At 39.4% G+C, this 25,463-nt stretch overlaps 2 protein-coding genes across 4 annotated transcripts; one reads left to right on the forward strand and one right to left on the reverse strand.

Moving 5' to 3' along the window:
- Positions 1 to 2: 2 nt before the first annotated feature.
- On the reverse strand, positions 3 to 10,529 carry LOC5510470 (GPI-anchor transamidase). Its single transcript, XM_048731805.1, has 13 exons — positions 10,366 to 10,529; positions 10,094 to 10,185; positions 9,741 to 9,799; positions 9,112 to 9,188; positions 8,994 to 9,027; positions 8,745 to 8,822; positions 7,813 to 7,909; positions 6,248 to 6,365; positions 5,986 to 6,096; positions 5,544 to 5,621; positions 2,246 to 2,337; positions 1,195 to 1,246; positions 3 to 575 (listed from the first exon to the last, which is right to left on the reverse strand). The coding sequence occupies exons 1-13, from the start codon at positions 10,492 to 10,494 to the stop codon at positions 480 to 482; spliced, it is 1,113 nt and encodes a 370-aa protein (XP_048587762.1). The 5' UTR covers positions 10,495 to 10,529; the 3' UTR covers positions 3 to 479.
- Positions 10,530 to 10,645: 116 nt separating this feature from the next.
- On the forward strand, positions 10,646 to 24,351 carry LOC5510477 (adenylate kinase isoenzyme 5). Of its 3 annotated transcripts, XM_048731802.1 has the most exons (22): positions 10,647 to 10,845; positions 11,627 to 11,996; positions 12,363 to 12,640; positions 13,242 to 13,433; positions 13,956 to 14,136; positions 14,555 to 14,718; positions 15,390 to 15,503; positions 16,462 to 16,650; positions 17,068 to 17,158; positions 17,540 to 17,794; positions 17,908 to 18,071; positions 18,973 to 19,086; positions 19,256 to 19,447; positions 19,566 to 19,680; positions 20,010 to 20,173; positions 20,543 to 20,659; positions 20,827 to 21,003; positions 21,125 to 21,239; positions 21,403 to 21,566; positions 22,011 to 22,127; positions 22,519 to 22,695; positions 22,929 to 24,351. In XM_048731802.1, the coding sequence occupies exons 1-22, from the start codon at positions 10,786 to 10,788 to the stop codon at positions 23,004 to 23,006; spliced, it is 3,588 nt and encodes a 1,195-aa protein (XP_048587759.1). In that variant the 5' UTR covers positions 10,647 to 10,785; the 3' UTR covers positions 23,007 to 24,351. The 3 variants fall into 3 exon arrangements, with proteins under 3 accessions (XP_048587761.1, XP_048587760.1, XP_048587759.1); XM_048731804.1 differs by lacking the exons at positions 21,125 to 21,239; positions 21,403 to 21,566; positions 22,011 to 22,127 and having other exon boundaries at positions 10,646 to 10,845; positions 20,827 to 20,979; positions 22,672 to 22,695; XM_048731803.1 differs by lacking the exons at positions 20,543 to 20,659; positions 20,827 to 21,003; positions 21,125 to 21,239; positions 21,403 to 21,566 and having other exon boundaries at positions 10,646 to 10,845.
- The last annotated feature ends 1,112 nt before the right edge of the window (positions 24,352 to 25,463 follow it).

The raw sequence follows: 25,463 nt of genomic DNA on the forward strand, positions 1-25,463 counted from the left end.
TATGGACGTCAATGAAACTGGTTTCCGCCAGCCGAGTGCACTTATGCGTGACACACTTCCGGTCACACAACACATGGCAACACTACGATCGTCTATCTGTTGCGTTACACTCCGATCATGCGTGACACACTTCCGGTCACACAACACATGGCAACACTTTGATTGTCTATCTGTTGCGTTACAGTCCGTCCATAAGTGACATACTTGATTGGCATTTGAACTTTCATGACAACATTTGATCAGTTGTGTTACACTCAATCCACGAGTGACACACTTCCGGTCACAAAACACATGGCAACACTATGTTTGTCCATATTTGTTGCGTTACACTCCATCCATCCATCTTACCCATAATCAGGACTTTCAAAGTTCGGCCGCGGAACATTCAGAAAGAGTCCGCTACAAGTGTTTTGTATGTCACTCCATCCTGAGACATTCGTTACACCACCAGTAATGCTCATTACCTGACATCTAGCACATCACAGCAGACTAAGCACCGTGACAGTTAACACAAACGCTACTAGCGTGACAAGGAATTCCCGCGTTATAGCCCAACCCTCTAGCCGCTCAGCAACCTATAGCATCAAGAAACAGAAGATCATCGGGGCTGAACATTTGTAGGTCTTTCAGTAAGACACTGGTGGTCAAAACTGTAGCCCATACTATCTCAATAGATAAATATCAGAGTCCAGTTTTGCATTCTATTATGTCAGCTGTACAAACAGACTAAGGACGCAAGACTCAGTGCAAGACTCGGTTTGGGATAAGGGATTCTCGCATACTAGCATAAATCCCTTGCACTTAAAAGTAAACAATGCCAAAATTTAAGTTCTTCATGATCTTGAGAACGGTTCACCTGAAACCAAGTCTTGTACTGTATTTATAAGTTCCTAACGCCTATGTCCAGTGCTAAGTTCAAACGTCGTATTATCTAGAAATAGTATTTAATGCAAATGCATGCAAATAAATCGAGTCGATTGTTTCATCTTCATTTGCAAAATTTTGCATTGAATACGGCTAATTAGCCTACGTGTAGCCGCTGACTCGCGAAGATGATATTTTCGCGAGTCAGCGGCTACACGTAGGCTAACGCTCATTGATAATACGATGTTTGTACTTAGCCTTAGTATTCAATAAAGACAAACAAGGAGTAAATTAAAAATAAAAGTTAATAAGGAAGGAATCGATGTTTACCTGTTTTGGCGGGATGAATGGCTTCTCTTGAGGTAAAGAAGTCTTCTTTATGCTAAAGAAAAAAAAAATATTCATTAGATAAATAAAATCAAAAAGCCCAAACTGTCGCGATCTCGTACCAGAACAATGAATATAATACTCCAAAAACTGGAAATCGACTCTGCCAAATTTTCGTCTTTAATAAGACTTCTTCAGGGCAGACTGAAGAAGGTGAATCGTTACAAGCTTATTTACATCAGAATAGTGGCGCGAGACGCAAAAACATTACAACTGACAAAAACGCGCATTTTCTAGAATAGCGCGCGCTATGGATAAAAAGAATTTACACATCTCTACGTGGGTTCCTACTACAAAAAAAGTCATCACTATTAAGACCCCGCGGGTAGATAGACTTAAGCCGATAAGCCCACTGGCCTTCCCTTTCCCTAAGCTGAGCCTCAGAGTTACACTTATCTATAAGTTGTACCATAACATTATTAAGACCTAAATGATTGTCGCAATGAAAATGTTGATAGATAAGTTCATCCTTAACTTTCTCACTAACCGGTAAACTAGGGTGCTAGGTTAAATAAGATAAAAAAGATAAATAAGATACAGAAGGACTTTTGGGGTACTATATAACCCATCAAAAAGGGGTCACAGTAATACTAATAATAATGTATTTTGAATTATAAACAACAACAAAATAGTGTTTGATCAGCACTTTTTAAGGGCGAATGAGTAAGTAGCCTGCCTAGCAATTGACTTGGTAAGTCTCAGTTGAAATAGATCCAACTGAGACCCATACATTCCCAACTGATGATCAAAAAATCCCCAACTGATGTCGAAAAAAAATCCCTAACTGTTGTCGGAGAAATCCTCAGATGACATGCTGGCCATTACTTTTTTTTTTTTGGTTTTCGACCATGCATTGTCTCTAAAGGATGGACTGTAACAGATCAGTTGGACCAAGTGTTGCCATGTCTGAAAGTACAGTAACTCAACTATCACATCAACTATAAAATAGTCAATAATGATCGCCGTTGCATAGAAGAGTTAATTTCTTTCATACCTGTCTGTTTGATCGTGTGCAGGCTCAACATTCGATGAGATATTTGTCAGTTCAACATTATGGACACTGCCGAAGAAGTCTGTCACCAGAGTCTGCAAGAAGTGAAGGATTGCCCTTGAATGATAACATGGTATATAATAGCATTGTCGCAGCTCAAGGACAGCAGAGCCCAATAGGTTTTAGCTGCGTACCCAGGATTTGCTGAGGGGGAGGGGGAGGGGTGGGGTGGTTAATCATAGGTATCATACAGTATGGAAAGAGAAAATATTTTGTTGATGCTTAAAATATTGACCATCGCTTTGGTGACTATGGTCGCGATGGGCACAAATGTGCCTGGGTTTTAAATACTCTTGCAAAGAAAAAAAATTAAAAAGAAGACTTTCGTTACGCAAGCAACATAAAGTGTAGCTGCCTATGACATGGTCCGCTTATATCCAATTCACATCCAATTGTGAAGAGATCTATACGTACCTTATCCACATCCCTGGTGAATAGATCTATACGTACCTTATCTACATTCCTGGTGAATAGATCTTTACGTACCTTATTCACATTCCTGGTGAAGAGATCTATACGTACCTTATCCACATTCCTGGTGAAGAGATCTATACGTGCCTTATCCACATTCCTGGTGAATAGATCTATACGTACCTTATCCACATTCCTGGTGAAAAGATCTATACGTACCTTATCTACATTCCTGGTGAATAGATCTGTACGTACCTTATCCACATTCCTGGTGAATAGGTCTATCTATACATACATTATCCACATTCCTGGTGAATAGATCTATACGTACCTTATCCACATTCCTGGTTAATAGGTCTATCTATACATACATTATCCACATTCCTGGTGAAGAGATCTATACGTACCTTATTTACATTCCTGGTGAATAGATCTATACTTACCTTATCCACATTCCTGGTGAAGAGATCTGTACGTACCTTATCCACATTCCTGGTAAAAAGATCTATACGTACCTTATCCACATTCCTTGTGAATAGATCTATACTTACCTTATCTACATTCCTGGTGAATAGATCTATACGTACCTTATCTACATTCCTGGTGAATAGATCTGTACGTACCTTATCCACATTCCTGGTGAATAGGTCTATCTATACATACCTTATCCACATTCCTGGTGAATAGATCTATACGTACCTTATCCACATTCCTGGTTAATAGGTCTATCTATACATACATTATCCACATTCCTGGTGAAGAGATCTGTACGTACCTTATCTACATTCCTGGTGAATAGATCTGTACGTACCTTATCTACATTCCTGGTGAATAGATCTGTACGTACCTTATCCACATTCCTGGTGAATAGGTCTATCTATACATACATTATCCACATTCCTGGTGAATAGATCTATACGTACCTTATCCACATTCCTGGTGAAGAGATCTGTACGTACCTTATCCACATTCCTGGTGAAAAGATCTATACGTACCTTATCCACATTCCTTGTGAATAGATCTATACTTACCTTATCCACATTCCTAATGAAGAGATCTGTACGTACCTTATCCACATTCCTAATGAAGAGATCTGTACGTACCTTATCCACATTCCTGGTGAATAGATCTATACTTACCTTATCCACATTCCTGGTGAATAGGTCTATCTATACATACATTATCCACATTCCTGGTAAAAAGATCTATACTTACCTTATCCACATTCCTGGTGAATAGATCTGTACGTACCTTATCCACATTCCTGGTGAATAGGTCTATCTATACATACATTATCCACATTCCTGGTAAAAAGATCTATACTTACCTTATCCACATTCCTGGTGAATAGTTCTATACGTACCTTGTCCACATTCCTTGTGAATAGGTCTATACCTTATCCACATTCCTGGTGAATAGGTCTATCTATACATACCTTATCCACATTCCTTGTGGATAGATCTATACGTACCTTATCCACATTCCTTGTGGATAGATCTATACATACCTTATCCACATTCCTTGTGAATAGATCTATACGTACCTTATCAACATTCCTTGTGAATAGATCTGTACGTACCTTATCCACATTCCTGGTGAATAGATCTATACGTACCTTATCCACATTCCTGGTGAAGAGATCTATACGTACCTTATCCACATTCCTGGTGAATAGATCTATACGTACCTTATTCACATTCCTGGTGAATAGATCTGTACGTACCTTATCCACATTCCTGGTAAAGAGATCTATACGTACCTTATCCACATTCCTGGTGAATAGATCTATACGTACCTTATCCACATTCCTGGTGAATGGATCGTACCTTATCTATATTCCTGGTGAATAGATCTATACGTACCTTATCCACATTCCTTGTGAATAGATCTGTACGTACCTTATCCACATTCCTGGTGAATAGATCTATACGTACCTTATCCACATTCCTGGTGAATAGATCTATACCTTATCCACATTCCTGGTGAATAGATCTATACGTACCTTATCCACATTCCTGGTGAAGAGATCTATACGTACCTTATCTACATTCTTGGTGAATAGATCTATACGTACCTTATCAACATTCCTGGTGAATAGATCTATACGTACCTTATCAACATTCCTGGTGAATAGATCTATACTTACCTTATCTACATTCCTGGTGAATAGATCTATACGTAACTTATCCACATTCTTGGTGAGTAGATCTATACGTACCTTATCCACATTCTTGGTGAATAGATCTATACGTACCTTATCAACATTCCTGGTGAATAGATCTATACGTACCTTATCAACATTCCTGGTGAATAGATCTATACGTACCTTATCTACATTCCTGGTGAATAGATCTATACGTACCTTATCTACATTCCTGGTAAATAGATCTATACGTACCTTATCCACATTCTTGGTGAATAGATCTATACGTACCTTATCAACATTCCTGGCGAATAGATCTATACGTACCTTATCCACATTCCTGGTGAATAGATCTATACGTACCTTATCAACATTCCTGGTGAATAGATCTATACGTACCTTATCCACATTCTTGGTGAATAGATCTATACGTACCTTATCCACATTCTTGGTGAATAGATCTATACGTACCTTATCAACATTCCTGGTGAATAGATCTATACGTACCTTATCGACATTCCTGGTGAATAGATCTATACGTACCTTATCAACATTCCTGGTGAATAGATCTATACGTACCTTATCCACATTCTTGGTGAATAGATCTATACGTACCTTATCTACATTCCTGGTGAATAGATCTATACGTACCTCACCCACATCCCTGGTGAAAAGATCTATACGTACCTTATCCACATTCCTGGTGAATAGATCAGTTCGTGCTCTTGGAGTGGAGATTACCAGAGATGGCTTGGTGTAGCGGAACTGGTGGAGAAGGAACAATCACATTAAAGCTATAGCATACCAATGCTATGAACTATTCAGTAGCAATAATTGTCACACTCGTCCGTACACATGATAAATAAAACGACAAAGAAAGCATAGAGACAAAGAAAGCATAGAGGACAATGCCAGAAAACAATAGAAGTGGTTTCAGAATTCAATTGCAGCACGAGAAAATAAGAAGAACTCCAACTTTGATGGTCAATTGAAGACTGAGACATTTTCACTGTGAACTCCTCTGACAACGTTTGATACTGTAGATAATAATAAGGTCCTAAGTTTATTTTGATCTGTCTCTGACTATAACCATTTGCTTATTACATTGCAAAGATGCCATTGGTCTTACCAGGTCCCCTATAGTGGCTTCACTGTCGGGGCGGACTTTTTCTAGGAACTGAAGGACGTAGTATGTGTACCTGTCAATCACATGTACACCAATGGAGGGGTCGTCATGGTGCTTCAGGAGAAAAAAGGAAGGAAAGTATAAATAAGAGTAGGTAGAAAAAAACAAGCAATAAACTACAGCAATCACGATGAAAAAACAATAGCAATAATTTTAACAACATCAAAAGATTAAAACTCAGTGATATCCATCGTCATCATCTTACCGAGAGTGAATCCTCGCCAACAAGGCTACTCCCAACTGCTAGGAGGTTGGGAGAGTAGAGCCGTGAGGCCATAGAGTATGCTTGACAAGTATCCACCATCAGAAATAACTCATGGTACCTAATAACATCCAATATCATTATTTACCCTTCTAGGCTTAGAATCAAATTCATTATCCTGACTGGTTCTAAAAGTAAGCCTGCAGGGGAAGTGTATTTTCTTTTTACTCTCTCAAGTGACCCTTTGCATGTGTTATCAATTTATGTTATTATTATTAACAAACAGGCAAATATTTTGATATTCTAATATAACATAACATAACATAACATAACATAACATAACATAACATAACATAACATAACATAACATAACATAACATAACATAACATAACATAACATAACATAACATAACATAACATAACATAACATAACATAACATAACATAACATAATAAAATAATAAAATAAAATTAATAAAATAATAATAAAGGTATTAGATTTTTGTTGTAGTTAAATAAACTGTGAGACTGGTCTGGAAAATGCTAACAAAAGTCTCAGGTCAAAGTTGTATATCCAGGGTTTCTAGAATTACGCGGAAAAAACTCAAAATTACGCGGGATTCTTTGCTAAATTACGCGCTAAATCAATCATTACGCGCTAAATTACGCGGGATTTTGCAATACATTTTTCTTTAAAAATCAAAATTTTGCGGGATTCTTTACTGAATTACGCCCAAAATTACACGGAATATCAACTGTTACACCCAAACTATATTTTGTTCCGAAGGAAAGCACGAAATAACTTGAAAAAAGTTTTTTTTTTTTTTGCGCGAAAATATCTTAGGCGAGTTTTCATTGGTTCCTAGCCACCAGCCAATTAAAAAAGGTATTTTATTATTAGTCCTAGGTCTTCGCCGTTTAGGAAAGAACGCCTAGTCATTTTATTTGTTTTCGAAATTAAGTTCGAAATATCGCACTCTTAAGAAGAATATCTGTCTTTTTTTACGAGAAATAGAGGTAAAAACCCTAAAAGAACACATCAGCTGTGCACTTAAATGTTTTGTCTTTCAAAATTTAGCTAAATTACGCGGGGTTACGCGGAAATTTGTGGATTACGCGGAGAAAGTCATATTACGCGCTTCCGCACAAGCGCGTAATTCCAGAAGCCCTGTATATCTCTAGACATGATGGAAAAACATGAAACATGAGCAATTCGATATAGAAAAAGAAGACACAATTTCTTACAATGCCCATCGGTTCCTTCTATTCCGGAATGATTTTCAAAACACAAATGATGTGAGGCTGAAATGCACATACCCGATTTTTTTTTTCAGATATTTTTTTTCCTTGATCTTTATTGCGCTATGTTATGGCCTCAGGGATGAAAAGCTCAAATTTAAATGACACTTTACAAAAGGTTGCATCAATTTGAAAAAGTCGCATTTGATATTTTGTTTGCTTTTACTCACTAAGAACTTAGATATTTTTTTCTGCTTTATTAGATGTTAAATGGGCTTATTTGAAGCATCATGTCATGTTTTTCTGTCATGTAATATCTCTACCAATTACCTTTGCTTCTGCCACATCTGCTCAAAGGCATCTGCCAACTCAACACTTGTAACTTCTTCAGCATCCTGGAATTTGAGGAAACCATCCCCACCGTGACCTGGTGAAAACAAGATGTACAGCAAGCACTGGTAAGGGGAAAAACAGGGGAAACATATATAAAATAAATATAAATAACTATTGTATTATAAAATTGTATAAAATAAATGACAACAAAAAATAGGTTTCATATATAGGATAAAGTTGCTAATCAATTATGATTGCGTTGGTAAAGATGGTGGAAATGCCAAATAATGTGAATAATAGCAATAATGCAAGGACTTAATGCAAGGACTCAGATAGATTTATCCTTTACATAAAATGTACTGTATGTATTCCCCTTGTCTGAAGCATGACGGGTCAGATCGCAGCTCTTACAAGCTGCAATTTGATTGGGCAAATGAACAATATCCGCACCTTGACACAAAGAACGAGAAGAATATAGACAAAAGAACTCCTTTGTAGAACAAAGATAATAGGAGACAAAGCAGCTGCGTACTTACTCAGCATGACTGATCTATCTTTTATATATAATACTACTGTATAAGATGTAAATTATTATTAGAACCTAAAAAGAGTTTGAAAAGTGCTGTGCACATAGATGTTGCTCTCCTCATCTAAAAAACACCTCTTGGCCCTCTGTCCTATCCCCCCTCTCCTAAGATAATCCATGTGTACCAAGTATTGCTCCCTTTGTCCGAAAAATCCTCTTGCCCCTCCCCTAGATAGTCCAAATGGGTTATCCCTGTCATACCAAGATGCTGCTTCTCTTGTCTGTCCCCCCCCCCCCCCCTCACTCCCAAGCTGTATTATCAGCCTGATGGGCTCAAACCCTGAATTGCTCCATGCCATCCCCCCCCTCCACCTCCCATTTGTATCAGCCTTATGCATTTTACCTGTCATATATACCAAGATGTTGCTTCTCTCGTCTGATAGCAGCCTTTTGGACCTTGGGGCACTGTCTGGTAGTCGGCCTGAAAAAAACATCACTTTTTAGGAGCCTTTTGCTAATTATGGCTTATAGATTTATAACTTCTGACTGCAGTGAATCCTAGAGGCAGATAGAAAGCTTAGAGGGGATGTAGATTGTATACACTGGTGCCAAACAGAACAACCACAACACAGAAAATTGGTTGAAGACATACCTGTTAAAACTCGGATAAAGTTCTCCACAGTGACCTAAGACAAAGATGCAGATTTAGACATAGAGTGTGCATTTGTTTTAGCAAACATATGAATGACACAAATTTATTGTATACTTACATCATACCCTCTGTAGTCAACTTCTACATCATCGCCATAGAGATTTATATGCTGGTTCACGTTATTATACACAGTCCCTATAATAAAACACACGCAGTCCCTATAATATAACACATTATTATACACCATCCATATAACACACTGTAACACATTTATTGTACACAATCCCTACAATAAAACACATTATTACACAGTTCCTATAAAGAACACATCATTACACAGTCCCTGAAGAATAACACATTATGATACACAGTCCCTATAATATAACAAATTATACACAGTCCCTATAATAAAAACACATCATTTCTATACACAGTTAACTGCACTTTCAATATTCTGATAGAACTCGTGCCAATGATTTTCAACAGCTAAAAATACCTTCTAGTTTCAGTGTGCAAAACCTCCAAAAACTACAGAAATAATAGTTAGCCAATAATCATTATAATGTGACTGAAGCATTTTTTAACTCACTGGTTGTCTTTAGTAAAACTACAGTCAATCAGATAGCGAAGCACATTTTTCATATCCTTGTCAGCTTACTGCATAAAACTGTCAAGGTGGCCATGCTAGTGTGTAACATTTATAGGAGCAAACCATATATTTGAGTATGATCCAGCCTTACGTCTTACCAGGTTGGGGGTTGCGTGCATTGCAAGCCATATCATCAGCCGTCATCAAAATTATATGACTGAAAATTACAAATTAAATTAACTAATAAATTAGCAGCTACAGGTTAAAACATATCCTGACATGTGCAGTAATAGTTTATTGCCAAAAAAAAGTATAGCAAATAAGATATACAGTTCTGAGTGATTTGAATCACTGTTAAAATGAATCTTTGCAGATTAAAAAGTATTTATTTTTTTTTGCAAAATTTATTGTGATTAATCTTTAAGCCAAAACAAAACCATACATCCCCCCCACCCCCCAATCATATCAAACCTTAGTGTCTTTATATTTTCTTATGCCATTGTAGTCTCACCTGTCTGGAATCCCGAGCCTTTTAACACTTCTATACACAGACAGCACGTTAGCAACATGGCGATAGTTGAACCAAAATCTTGACGTGCAAACCTAGCAGCAGAGACAACAAATCAAATATTACAGGTAAGTATTTTTGTTCTTATTTTAATTCTACATTGCTAAGGTTTACTTTCATTTATTCAAATATAATCTAAAATATCAATATATTGACACCTTTTATGCATGCACAATTTATATTTTTCTTCAAATAATACATAGTATTTAACTTACTAGAACAGCCCAATTGTTAGTGTGCCCTTTCTTGAATACTCTTTCTAAAGGATCTCTTTCTCGACTAAAAACTCCGCATGATAAAGCCAAGAAAAATAAATAAAAGAAAACTTTAGCATCAGCCGCCATGTTGGATCTCTTCTCACCTTGCTGATGCTTCTGGGTAATAAATATTGAAATTTCACCCGACGCTCAGCCGAATATTTATTGATCAGTCTCTTGCAGTCACGAAAATTTAGTCGTAAACGCATAATTAGCAAGGTCCGAGGTGGTTGGCATAGCAACCTTCGAGCAAATGGAACCAAGAGGCAATCGATTAGATCGAAGCGCGTAGATTTCGAACCCTGTTTCGAACGTTCTTTTCCTTTTTTTTTCGACACCACCGATTCAAATTGATGGGTTATTGAGATCAGCTTCAATATGACATCTGAAGATAGCAAGGAGTATATGGCGAAGACGGAAGTCCATCAATTATTCGAGGTAAAAAAAAAGCAAAATGTGGATAGACCACCTACATGCCCGTCTTACAAATTCTATTTCTACTATACTACCTATGGTATTGACAACGTTATATTTATCTCGCCTTAAATTCTTTGTTGTTTAATGGTTTGGCTGAATTATTGAATCGTGGACCTGCGGGTTTTACTATAGTACAAACAACAACCATCTAAATGGGTCTGTGAAGTAAACAACGTCTCCTTGGGCCACACGATGCAAAACAAAACAATACACCTACAAACGCCTCTTTCCTCATATCATATTCTCGCTGTTGAGTGTTTTGTTGTTCTAGTTTATCGCCTAAATATCATTGCCTCAAGTATTGTGCCGAATAAGAGCAGAATAGCCGATCAATAAATGTAAATATAGGTTTTTCGACGTGTTATTGAGATTAAAGCGGAACATACTCGCGTACCGGAACATTCTATGCACATCTAGATAATTACCGATAATTAAATTGAAGAAAATACCATTTTGTTAAATTCATCAGCATCTAAAGATAACTAATAAAATATCCAAAGTACACACATTTTTTTTTTGACATCATGTTGAGTATTTTGCATTGCTAACTTGACATTTTATGACAACTCAGACAGTCTCTATTGTAACTCCATGAAAATGTTTTGCTTCCAACAACAGAGCCGATGTTGTGATGGGTTCACGCTTTATTGTAGATTCTCATCCTTCGTACTTTATTAAATTTTAATTGATTCATTAAACTTTGCTATTTAATTTTTTTTCCTAACTATTTATTTTATCCTAGGGAATGTTGACGGGACTTCTGTATAATAAGCCAGAGGATCACCTTGCATTCCTGGAAAACTGTATCGCACTTGCAAAACAGAACAAGGATATTCAGTGGAATTCCTTCCTGGACTTGAGCAAAAAGCCATTACCACCAATTCCAAAGACAGATGGTCCCATCAAGTCAGAAGCAGATAGTGAATTGCGTACTTTTCCGACTGAGCCGGAGATGAAGACCCGCGAGCCACTTCCTCCAATAGGAGCAAGGCACAGTATAGATGACGACGACAAGGAGTTGGAAGAGAGGGACATTGTAACCCCATCAGAATCAGATGGAGAGGAGGAAGTTGAGGTGGAGTTTTCCGGACAAAGGATTGTGTATATTCTAGGTGTGTAGCTATATTATATTTGTATAATATCAAAAGGGTAGGACAAGTGGGCACACACCAAGAATTTGCTTGAGGGGAGGGGAGGGCAGTCATAGGTAGCAGTATGAAATGCTACTACATTGCCATTTGTGTAAGAAGAAGAGCTATACCTCCCTCCCTTGCTTCACAGTTACAACCTCTGCTTACTGACATTTTATGCCTTCTCTGCTGCTTCTGCAATAAGGATAGGTATATCCTGATCAGCAATTACCTTCCAGGTCACCATATGGTGTAATCCCACTAGGGGGAGGGGGAGGGGCCAACTCATTCTGGGGAAGGTAAAGAAGAAAAAATGAGCTTTCCTTCCTGTATATATCATCACCCTAGGTGGACCAGGAGCAGGAAAGGGTACCATCTGCGATAGTGTTGTGAAAAAGTACAACTACTGTCATCTTTCTGCCGGAGATCTGCTGCGTGAAGAGGTCACCAGGGGCAATGAGCGTGGACAGATGATAACAGAGATGATGAGGGAAGGAAAACTTGTGCCGAAGGAAATAACAATTGGGTTACTCCAAGATGCCATGCGAGAGCATAAGGACATGCCAGGGTTCTTGATTGATGGTTTCCCTAGAGATATCGACCAGGGAATCACATTTGAGGAGCAGGTATTAATAATTAATAGCTTGCTGGACAATCTAGAACAACACTCATAAAACAATGAATATAGCCCAAACGCTGGACTTGCATTCACGCTATAAAATATAAACAGTAGGTATTTTCTCTTTATCATCATATGAAAAAAAAGCTATTGAGTTTGGTTGATCTCACCTATTTGCGTTTGTTTTGGTGCAGCATATTCTAAGGAAAAAGGCATTGAACTTTCTCTCTAGTACTGCCGAACTCCCCCCACTAAAATGTCAAATATGGTCAAAAGGTCAAATATGACTATAGTTGAATAATTTGTGCTTTTTATGCTAACAGATAAGTTAGATTACCAATTAGATTAGCTGACAGCATGTTTCCCTGTGCACATTAATCGGAAATAGGATTGTATAACCGGAACGCATAGGCATTGGAACAAAGTATTCTCTCACAACGTGGAGAACAATAGGTGTGAGAATATAAATTTTGTGAATAATTTTTGTGAGCGAGAATTCCAATAAATGAAGGACACAGCCCTTATTGTACAATTTAAAAAAAACGATGTAACTAGTGGTACCTTCGCCACCAATCAATGTCAATCAATTGTCTTCCCCTGATTGACAGGTGACAGATAGCGACTTTGTGTTGTACTTGGAGTGCACCGAGGAGGTCATGCAAGAGAGGCTTTTAAAGCGTGCAGAGACAAGCGGACGACCCGACGACAACATCGAGACCATCAAAAAGCGATTCGTGACCTTCCTGGAGAAGACGGTCCCCGTTGTGGAACACTATGAGAAACAAAGCAAGGCGCACCGGGTGAGAATGCAGTATGTTCTCTTGCAGTCATTTTCTGTAGACGTCTATAAAATTATTCTTTGTGTCGACTTTATTTGAGAGTTTAACGTCACTTTAGAGAGCTGAGACAGTGTATACTAGTAGATCTCCGCAGTGTTTCGGCTCGTGATACTTACGGTCCAAGCAACATGTTTTCATTCCACTATATCATCTGCCTCCGCTAGAAACTCGCCTTCCCGCCTTTCGACGCCTTGCTCTCTTTCTATTTCTATCCTCCATCTCTATACTTTATTTGTATTGTGCCTTAGATCGCACATTATGTTACAAGTGTATAGCTGTAAGTACACACCTTATTGCTCATACAGAGATCGTCCAAGCTTCGTTGTTCCTAATATATGCCTTTCTATGGCTTTCTGAACTCATTACCCTTACCACAATTACAAGAACACGATAACTTGGGTGTTTTGAATGATAAGAAACTTACAGCCAATCACAGCACGCATACTATCTCACCATATAATATGATGTAATTATCGCTTGTAGGTCGACGCTACACGAACCGTAGGCGAGATCTGTATGGATGTCTATAAGATATTCGATGGACTTCCAACCAAAGTCGCCCAAAAAGTTAAGCGACGAAAAAAGAAGGCCAAGACCTCCGCGGAGAGTGAAGATGAGGGAGAATGGGAAGAGTTTACTGGTCAAAGGATTGTGTTTGTTGTTGGTAGGTCACGTGGTCATAGTGCTATTCTCTAAAGCCCCGTTTGTGACACGCTTTGACATGCTTGCGACACGCTGGTGTGACACACTGGCGACTCGCTGGCAGCACGCTTTGCGAAACACCGGCGACACGCTCGATCAGCAAAGCGGCTAGTACACCATGTTGGAAACTAATGTTATCGGTATTAGCTCAAAACTATAAAATTATTGTATACCAATCAATCAATCAAATAAGTTATCCAAAAAAAACATTGGTACAAATATACACAAAAGTCAGGTGTCTCTTTTTCATATGTATAAAAACCCTTTGATTTACCTACATAAGGAATGTCATTAAGTGACAAAAACCTTCTTTTTTATTGACAGTGTAAATGGGATCAACTGCATGATTAGGTAAATCTTATTTGTATATCCGTACACAGGTGGACCTGCGACAGGCAAGAAAACCCATTGCAAGCATGTAGCAGAAAGGTTTAACTACACGCACATCATGCCGGGAACCCTGGTGGCACAGGAAGCCCAGAAAGACACGGACCGAGCCAAGCAACTTATCCAGACTATTTCCGCCGGAAATGACGTACCGAATGTAAGTACCTCTGTAACGAAATGAAGTACCGGATGTTAGTACCTCCGTAACGACAAGTCGGCACAATTCTTTTTGTCAAATAGCCGTTCTACGAGAAGGTATTTCCCCTAAATGGACTCTTGATATACTTCCAACGGATGGCGGAGAGTATGGACGAAACATACTTTAGTAGATGGTCTTTAGAACTTGACAATCGCTTTTAGCGCATATGTTTTTTAACGTCGTTTTCCAGCCTAGATGAAGGTTCGATGTTTAAATTGAAAATAGTTTTTCGTGAATCAAATGTATTGATACGCTGTCGGCTTTGATATGTTTGACCCCTTTGATTTTTTGTTTCATAAAAACTTTAGCTCAAACAATGTCCATCCTGGTATCCTCTGTAGGCGCTGTGATGCCTAGGTCACGGTGGGGGCTAGTACAGCCATTAGCCATTTATTTGCTTTTAAATTATTGTAAAGTTTCGGTGAGAAACCTACCCTGTCAACCCGGTTCTCATTTGGTGTTCTTCGGAAAAAGAGGCAAATAAGGCTAAGGGTAACTAGGATCCATTTTACATCGGTATCGTCAAGAAACAGGATTCCCAATGTTAACAGACAAAGCATTCCCGAATAACCTGTTACGAGAGCCGGTTAGTAGGCTACATGATTTTAATCTAAGCTATTGGTTACCAGAAAATTATGAATGAGCTGCTGCGTGAGGAAATGTTAGCAAACCCGGATTCACAAGGTTTCCTGTTGGATGGATTTCCCGACGATATCGGTCAAGGCGAACAGTTCGAGCTCGATGTAAGTCGTCTTACTGTCACAATTTGCTGGGTGTTTAATGAAGAGGGTAGATCAATTTGCCTAAGATCCAATCAATTGAAGAAAAGGGGTTGACAATTCGCTGGTTCCCAGCTATTTTTTTACTAAGGGAGTAAGCGGAATAGGGGAGAAAGAACCGGAGACGATACTTGCTTCGCGTGTGAACATCGATACGAAGATAAGTTAAGGGTGGGTGGGGGTGGGACAGAGAAAATGGAACTAACAGAGAAAATAAAACAGTTCCTTTTTCTCTCCATCTCGATGCTTTCAAACGCGTAAGATCTTAAGTCCTACTTCCTTCTCCGACCGTTGACGTCCGTGACGTGATGCTGCTCTCGGTGCAATTGATAACAAAGAATCCAATCCACCCCATGTTTCCATAATTTTGCATCACCCTCTAGCAAGCATGCCCTTATCGATGTTGCTGTCGCCGTTGTTGTACACAATTATGTGTTTGTATTGATAGCAAACATTCCCTTATCGATGTTGCTGTCGCCGTTGTTGTACATAATTAGGTGTTTGTATTGATAGCAAGCATTCCGTTATCGATGTTGCTGTCGCCGTTGTTGTACACAATTATGTGTTTGTATTGATAGCAAACATTCCCTTATCGATGTTGCTGTCGCCGTTGTTGTACACAATTAGGTGTTTGTTGTTTGTTTGTCTGTTGTGCACAATTAGGTGTTTGTTGTTTGTTTTTTGTTTGTTTGTTGTACACAATTAGGTGTTTGTTGTTTGTTGTACACAATAAGGTGTTTGTTGTTTGTTTGTCTGTTGTACACAATTAGGTGTTTGTTTGTTTGTTGTACACAATTAGGTGTTTGTTATTTGTTGTACACAATAAGGTGTTTGTTGTTTGTTTGTTCGTTGTACATAATTAAGTGTTTGTTGTACACATGTAGGTTTTTTATTTAAACTTACTCAGCGCCAACGACTCTAGGTAATTGAGAGTCACGTGGTACTGTATCTTGAATGCGATTCCGATACGATGGAAAAGAGAGTGCGCGCCGCCGTGGGAGGCGCCATCGATGACGAGTTTGACATGCGGCTCTTGCGGCGGTTTGAGGCTTTGGAGGAAAAGATCAAACCTGTCGTGGAATACTACGACAAGCAGGGAAAAGTCAAAAAGGTATTTGGAACAATGATGATGATCATGGTGGTGGCGATAATGATGATGATGATGAAGGCGGTAATAATTATGGTAACGATGGTGGTTATTAGGGTGATAATGATGATGATAACGATAATGGTGATGCTGAGGATGAAAAACTTGGATTATAATAAGGACTTCGATATGATGATGATGATAATGGTAACGGTGATGATGACATTGGCGTCGTCGAGAACGAAGAAGTATCATAATAAAAACATTAAAAAATGATAGTGATGACGATGACGTCTATGATGATGTTTCACCGGCGTAAATATTTTACCGATGAGTTTTATTGTAGCTGCGATAACAATGACAATGACGTCACGAATGATGAAAAAAATTGTTCTGACGATGGAGTAGATGAAAGATACAGATGTTTTTTTACTCTCATAGATCGATGCTAGCCGCTCATTGGAAGAGGTTTATAATGCCATCAGTTCCCTATTTGGAGAGTTACCGAAACTCGAGCGCCGTCGCAAGAAAGGTACTTGAACGTGTTCGTGTAGATAGAGTATTTGGTTTTAGAGGCTTGTTAAGACTATACAGATGTAACATACAGTAAAACAAATTACCAATATTTGCTCAGATACTAGGGCCTCGCAGTCTCCTGGCAGTTATTTGCAAGCACGCACGAACACGTAAATAAAAACTACTTTCGATGCAATGCACCAAAAACTGGTATTCGACTCTGTCAAATTTTCGTCTTTAATAAAACTTCTTCAGGGCATACATTTGTGTTTATTCTTTTGGTTTACGATAACGACTATTTGGGACTTTTGTATTGATTCAACTTTCGATGCTGCATAGTTAGGACATAACAAGTTCTGGAAATAAAACTGACTACTGTCAATCACACACTTTTTAGGTAGCAAAGGGGAGGAGTCATCTGGGTACGAGGACGATCTGGCCGATGCCGTAGATGACCTGGGCCGGGTTGTTGACGGCAAGCCCGTCAGGAGGCGAATGAAGAAGAAAAAGAAGAAGAAGAACGAAGAAGAGGCACGGACACCTGTCTACGAGGAAACAATCGTATCCAATGAGTTCATCCCCCTTTGTGATGACGAGATCGCGAAGACCAAGGGAAAGGGCTTGCTAAATGCGCGGGTCATCTTTGTTATTGGTATGTGGTCATAATTATAGTTAGACTGGTCTACCTGTCTAACTAAGCTTACTTGTCGCTCAGAGCGAACGTCTCTTTTCTCACCAAGTGTGTTTTCTCCTCTCTACCTTTAGGCGGCCCAGGGTCTGGCAAGGGAACCCAGTGCGCTCGAATCGTAGAGAAATTCGGATATACCCACTTCTCCACGGGAGATCTCCTCAGAGAGGAGGTGAATTCTGGATCAGAACGAGGCAAGAACATCGTGGCCATGATGGAGAAAGGCGAGCTTGTGCCAAACGTAAGTGAAGAGGGGAAGGGCGTGTCCAGAAAGGGGGGTGGATGGCGGAGGAAATTATGGTATATATTTTTCCAGTCTGAATGACTTCTAAGTTTTGGCTAATCCTCTGAAATATGTCCCATGACCAAGCCCGTACCCAGGAACCCGAAAGGGTGGACCTAATTTTTCCCGGGGGGGGGGGAGTTCTTTTCTGAAACTAGCTTGTTTTAATTTTAGAATTATGACTTACCAGAGTGATCTAGAATGCCTTTTTATCTAACTTGCTTATGCTTTATAGTTTCGGGCCTGTCGCCCCTTGGTGATATGACAATGTACCAACCTTTTGTTATTGTGTATTATTGACACAACAGTCTTCTTGAAATAATACTTCAAACTAGCCATCCACGAATGAATTCAGATAACAAAAAATCAAAACGTCAAAAAGGTCTCGTGTATTCGCTGGAAATTGTTATAATAAAAGTACTTTGTTTCACTTGGAATTGTGCGTAGCGTAAAATGGCGATGTATTGCTTAGTCTTTTGGAAAAGCTTATAGCGTTTTTGCATCTCTTGCATTTTAGCTACTAAGCTGCTGTGAATCAATGTGAATATTTATTGGCAAAGATTTATATTAATACTCTATACGCGAAACGCTGCTTTATAAAAAAAAGCCAATTTTGCCGCCACATTACGCTCCCGTACAATATCTAGTCACATATAGCATCCTTTACCATCGGCTCAGATGTCGTTGATATAATTTTCAATCAACCTTTTCTTTTATTTCTTGCAAATTTGAAACAAATATTAAAGGTTGGCTGGTCTGGTCAACATTTAAACCAACTTTGAATATAAAAGTTTAAATATTCGGCACGATACTAGAGTTACTAAGCCTCGGTTAACTTTAGTTTACATTTTGTTTACAGGGTATAATTCTAGAATTGTTGAGGCTAGCCATGGTTAAACAGCCCAACACTACCGGTTTTCTCATCGACGGCTTTCCCAGGGAGCTCGAGCAAGGACTGGAATTTGAAAAAGAGGTAAAAAACTATATGGGTACCAGGAAGGTCCAGGTTACAATCGGTATTTTTTATCAGGAATACCGTCTTTTGTTTCTTATTCTTGCCTGAACACTACAAACTCACGTATGCCATGACGTCGGTGTAACCAGTTGCAATGACCTGCTATTAAACTTCTTTTTTTTTGCAGTTGGCGTTATGTGAGCTCCTTCTGTACTTCGAGTGTTCTCCTGATACCATGAAAGCGAGGCTGTTGAAACGAGGAGAGACGAGTGGACGAGTTGACGACAATGAAGAAACTATTCTCTCGCGCCTGGAAACTTTTATCACCCAGACGATGCCAGTCATCGAGCATTACCAGGAAGAAGGAAAAGTCAAGAAAGTAAGTATTTGGACTACAAATATGTTTTCCTTCAATTTCTTGCCACCTTTCTTCCTTGTTTCTTGCTTGCTTTTTTGGCTCGCCTCTTTCGATGCCTAACGCTCTGATTGTGATTCAGATATCTGCCGAAGGCGGCCCCGACGAGGTGTTTAAGAAGGTGTCACGTGTCTTGGAGGAACTGCCTAACAGATCGAATGCAACACTTCACGATTTCGATATCATGTTTATAGTCGGTAAGCTCAGAACAGTCGTTCAGAATCAATTGTACCTTTCGGCTATTCGTGTTTTAGGTCCAACTCCTATTAAAGCAGCCCCTGCAGGTTCTTATTTATAACACCAAATATTACTTTAAATACCCTAAACTCTTCGTAGACGATGCTCTAAACTTACGACACCCTTCCTGAAAAGTGAGGGAAATTGCTTCTTGAGAAATAATCTACGCTACTAATGTGGACTTCAAAAAAACTCAGTCTGGTTAAGAATAGGTCCAGTAAAGAACATTATTTTGGTAAGATATGATTTTGCAGTGCTAGATTATTAGAAACGTTTTATCTATTCACAGGCGGTCCCGGTTCAGGAAAGGCCGAGTTAGCCAAACGTCTTGCCGAGTCATCAGGTAGAACACATCTCTCCATGGGACAACTACTGAAGGAAGAAGCTACAAAGGACACTGACAGGGGGAGGGAGGTGGCTCAAGCTATTGCCATGGGAACCCTCGTTTCTCCGGTATGATATTCCATTAGATTGTGATCTTTGAATTAGGTATAGCAATCGCCGTATCGAAAGATATACCCCCTTTAAATTTTCGTCTTCTTGGTTCACAAACATGAAGTTTAGTCAATGGTATAGTGATCACTTCACCTAAAAGATAGGTTTCCCAATAAGTACGCAAGGGTGTGGCCATTAGGCACCATGTACCCAGATTAGCGCCAACATTATAAGAAAACATTCTCAGTCGAAGAGACACATGAGTGACCTTGTTATCCACCCGACAGTATTTCCACGAAAGTTTCCGCGAAATCACGTTTTTTTAGTCGATACAGAGGTTTTGTCATGCCAAAATCACCAAAATGTTTATATTCATTTCTTTTACAGGAACACGCACTTAATATCTTGACTGAGAAGATCGTCAGCGACGAGAAGAATCTTGAAGGATACGTAGTCGATGGGTTTCCCCGATCGCATGAGCAAGCAAAGAACTTCACAGAGAAGGTAAATAAAAAGTATTAAGAAGGACGAATGACAGTCAGAGTAATTGCAAGAGGACCAACGCTTTAAAGGAGTACATTTGTTTCAGATTTCATGTAGTTTTTTTTGCGTATTGTCTCTATTTGAAAGGAAAATCGTTGAATGAGCATCTCTTCGGCTGCTCTTTGCAGGTGTCAGACTTCAATCGAGTCGTTGCTCTGGAGTGCTCTGATGAAGAGATGGAGAGGCTGGCGAAAGAAAAATTGGGAGCAGAACTAAATGAGGAGCAGCTAAAGACGAGGATAGAGGTGTACCGAGACAACACCATCGCTATGCTGGATGACATAGAAGGTGGAAAAATTACAAAGGTATCTTCTTGGTTATCTCCCTCCCTCCCTTTCATTCTTTCTTTTCTCCCCTTCCAACTATCTCATGCTTCATTTATTTCAGTCATCACCTTACCTTCCTAACAATCTGGTTGTGATTCAGATATCTGCAGAAGGAGGTCCTGACGAGGCATTTAAAGAAATATCACGTGTCTTCGAAGGTGTCCCTGACAGCTCAAATGCAGCACTCGACGACTTCGACATCGTGTTCATCGTCGGTTAGTAATTTGTCGTACGAAGACATATCGATTACTTCCCCGATTATATTGCTTTTTCTTAACCTCTGTAAAGTTTCCATGGTGACTACTAACAGTGACAAAAAAGTAAAGCTGGAAAAAATGTCTCATCACTGAAGTATCAGAAACGTTTATATTTTTGCAGGAGGCCCCGGTTCAGGCAAGACGGAATTAGCAAAACTTCTCGCTGAGTCGTCAGGCAGAACTCATATCTCCATGGGACAACTGCTGAAGGAAGAAGCTACAAAGGACACTGACAGGGCGAGGGAGGTGGCTCGAGCTATTGCCATGGGAACCCTCGTTTCTCCGGTATGAAAAAGTTAATGCAATAAAAATGAAATGCTTGTTTTTTTGTACAGCGCGAATTGAAATGTGAGTTATGATCAAATACGCTTTACATATAGCTGACTTGACTTGTCAGTGTTTGAGTAAGAGTTAGTAGGTAAGCACTGTCACTTAATATGGTACCCGCGGGCCACCGTCCTTAGCGGTTCTTTTACACTTTAATAAGTGCGTGCTTATCCGACAATAAATTCAGTCTCCGATGTAAAGAGCCATATTTTTACAACTAGCCTAGTTGACCTGAGCCCTGGTCCTGACTTGGTCCTCTTACTTAAGGGACGATGCCTGTACCACTGAAAAAGAAAATCCCTAGTTGACCTGATCTGAGTTCGACCCCGTACCACTGAGCTATTGCGTCACTCTCTTGTTATTGTTTGTCACCAATCTCACTTGGGTGTTAAATAATTATAGGAACACGCCCTAGGTATCCTGTCAGAGACAATCGTCAGCGGAGAGAAGAACCTCGGTGGTTACGTGGTCGATGGGTACCCACGCTCGCATGAGCAAGCAAAGAACTTTACAGAGAAGGTAATCACTTCCAAAGCACTAAAGTACTTTCTCACTAGCCTTAGTATCAGCCTGACACAAATATTAGACGCCACATCTGCCGCCCTTTTTAGGCCGCTGTCAAAATAAATGGTATGCGCAAATTATACCGCTTCAATGACTCGCATGGTAGCACAATTAAAGCACAAATCACATTATATAAATAGTATTTATATAACTTAGAGCAAAAATACAGTGGTTATATATGCAAGGGTAATAACTTTAGCAACGACAAAATCTGGTGGAGCGTAACTTACATCGCTTCTCAGCGTATATACTTCGAAGGGAATGATAAGAGGGCCTAACACTCGGGCTACATTCACAAATTCAAGTAAATCATTGAGTGAGCATTTTGTGATGCTCTTGCCTGAAGGTATCAGACTTCAATCGAGTCGTTGCTCTGGAGTGCTCTGATGAAGAGATGGAGAGGCTGGCGAAGGAAAAATTGGGAGCAGCACTAAATGAGGAGCAGCTAAAGACGAGAATAGAGGCGTACCGAGACAACACCATCGCTATGCTGGATGACATGGAGGAAGCGAAAACGACCAAGGTAGTCTATCCAGGTTACAAACAGGTTACACTGAAGGGGGGAAGGGCGTGGTCATGAGGGGTGTCGGCCTAGATCTTAAGAGTTGGCTGTTTTAGACCATCCAGAAAAGCTAGAGCCATTGATTGTGTGTCTTGAAAAGGTTTTGCTGTAACACCACACCACTGGTATTCTGGATGCTGTGGAAGGGGGAAATGACAGCAAAGGTTTATCCTGACTTCTTATTTTTTTCTAAGATTCCTGCGGCGCAGACCATAGAGGAGGTGTTCGAGCAGACAAAAGGATACGTCACCAAGGCAACCCAGGGGGAATAGACAAATTGCAGTTATAGCTTTGTTGTAACATATGCCAAGGTTGCCAGGTTGTAGTGGATTGAGAAATATTTGAACTGTCGCCACGTAATATTTATTGTACTTTTCAGTTTGTGCAGTCGACAGACTAGAATGGAAGCATTTGGTTAGTTCAGAAGGGATTTAAGTCAAATCTGCTTTATCATAGCCGTCAAAAATATATTTTCTCGTCGAAATAATGAATTCCTGACATTTTCTCATTGGATCATTTTAATGATCAAGGAAAAGATTCGTACATCTATTTCCAAAAAAGGTTGCACTCGGAAAATCCACGTGTCTTAACCCGTAGTGCTTTATGGGTAGTGCTTCATTGTAATTCCTCCAATAAATAAGCAAAAGAGTGTAAATAAATATACATAGGTCTGGAAAGCTGTAAAACGTTTGTCCACGTAGCTGTAAACACCCAAGTCTTTCAGACAAGGAGCCATTTATATGTTACCCATGAACCACTGCGGGTTGTCATGGATTTATGAAGTCTTGGATTCTCCAGTGCAACCTTATTTCAAATAGCTGTAAAGCCTTTCGTCTTTACCTAAGGGTGGGTTGTCGGGTAAATCGTAGCCCCTAGAAGATAACTTACCCTTTAAATTGGCTCTCCTAGTTCAATAGGAACTCGGGAATGATGTAACTACTTGGGATATCAGCGTCGTAGCCAGGATTTTTAACAGGAGGGGGCCCAAAAGGCCCGGTAAAGGCATTTTCACCTGTATTTCAAATAATGTCTCATACATTTACTGTATTTTTGGCTGCTGGAAGGGGGGGGGGCCTGGATATACATTACGCATTTTATAGCACTATATATCCTCTGGAAAGAGGTGGACGTGGGATAAGAGCGGGGGGGGGGGAGGGGAGGGGTCATGCACGGAACTTGAAATTAGCTTAGACAAAACTAGTAAACAACAAATCAACATATCTTTCTCATTCCGATAAGAGGCCTTTAGCATCGCACATCTCATATTCTCCAATGTCCTTGGGACTGGTTTATAGGCCATAACGTATTTTATTTTTATATATATCCAGACTCGCTTGACAGCTCATACGTGAGAAAGAGTGGTTTTCAAAATCCCATGAAACAAAATGTAATTGTTAAACTCTAATAGTCAAGCCAGAACAAAAGAGAACAAAGACTTCAGTGTATTAGTACTAAATAAACTAAATAGTATTTCACGGGTTTTTTAAGACCACTCTTTCCCTCCTGACAGGGACATATAATTGTAAATAATTTGTAAGGAACTATGTGTAAAATCAGTTGTGTGCAATCTGTAAGTTTAATGAAGCAGAAATAAATCATCAAAAAGTGGTAGAATAAGCGAATAGAATGCTTGATATTTTATATATGCAACAACCGTCTTGTTTTTGGTTTCTAATGGGAGCTGCAGCTCAACAAATATCACCACTACTTTGCTGGGACAGAAATACGGGCCAGGTTCTAATGATTATGGAAATTATAATTTAGATCTATTTTTATTACTAAAATAATGTATCACAAGTCACATACACAGGATTGGCTGAGGGGGGGGGGGGGTGCGCAGTCATAGGTCTCAGATAGAAAAAACAGAGGATTTAAAGATTCCTTAATAAGATATGACCCACCTTTTGGCCGCCAAGGGGTATAGCGCGCGCACCCTTCGCACCCCCCTGTGTACGCGCCTGTATTATACCTAAACTTAATCAACTCGAACTGAAGAGCAATAATGCTAATATCTCAAAGAAACACACCACATATTTACACAAGTACAAATACGGAGCTTGCATTAGATACATATTTACAATGGTACAATCAGTTGTGCAGCATGTACTGATGGCATCTTTTTTAATTATTTTTTTCTAGTCTATAATCCAACAGGACATTGCTTCAATATTTGAAAATATATATTGCAAAAGCCATATTGCAGAAAAAATATAATCACTTTGCCGTAGGTATTTATTAGAACATAGTAGAAAATAAAAATTCGGAAATAAATAAATAAATCAGCCGTCCTTAGTGTCAGTCGTCCTCCCCACATCTCTGACTGACTGCGCCGGAGACTTTTTAATTTATATAGATACGAATTTGGATTAAAATTTACTTGTTTTTGATAATCCTCATTTTTCATTTGCTAAGATTACCTGGCATATAGAGAGAGCGTCGATGTAAATATTTTCTCACATCAGTCTGTGACGCATCAAGCAGTAGGAACAGAGAAGGGCTCTACTAAAAGTCAAGCCGTTCAACAAATCCTCTAACTCGTGCCTGGCGTCCTGAACAGCGACCTACTGTCCGGTATAAGCAAGCCTCAACACGAAAACATGAACACGACTCAAATAGGAGCTAGCCAAGAGGGTCGACAAACATTTATTATAGCAATCGCCACTTGGGGTTTCACAGTTTCTCTACTTAATCTACTTGTCATAGTAACCCTGATACTCAACCATCATCTC

This window comes from Nematostella vectensis, chromosome 8, assembly GCF_932526225.1.
Source record: "Nematostella vectensis chromosome 8, jaNemVect1.1, whole genome shotgun sequence".
NCBI classification, from domain to species: Eukaryota; Metazoa; Cnidaria; class Anthozoa; order Actiniaria; family Edwardsiidae; genus Nematostella; species Nematostella vectensis.

Coding starts and splice junctions, on each gene's coding strand:
- LOC5510470 (XM_048731805.1), bottom strand. CDS start 10,494: ATGGCGGCTGATGCTAAAGTTTTCTTTTATTTATTTTTCTTGGCTTTA. Junction 7,910..8,744: donor CATCTTGGTATATATGACAG/GTAAAATGCATA, acceptor TGTTTTCACCAG/GTCACGGTGGGGATGGTTTC. Junction 576..1,194: donor CATTCATCCCGCCAAAACAG/GTAAACATCGAT, acceptor TTGATGCTATAG/GTTGCTGAGCGGCTAGAGGG.
- LOC5510477 (XM_048731802.1), top strand. CDS start 10,786: ATGACATCTGAAGATAGCAAGGAGTATATGGCGAAGACGGAAGTCCAT. Junction 12,641..13,241: donor GAATCACATTTGAGGAGCAG/GTATTAATAATT, acceptor CCTGATTGACAG/GTGACAGATAGCGACTTTGT. Junction 17,795..17,907: donor GCGGGTCATCTTTGTTATTG/GTATGTGGTCAT, acceptor CTCTACCTTTAG/GCGGCCCAGGGTCTGGCAAG.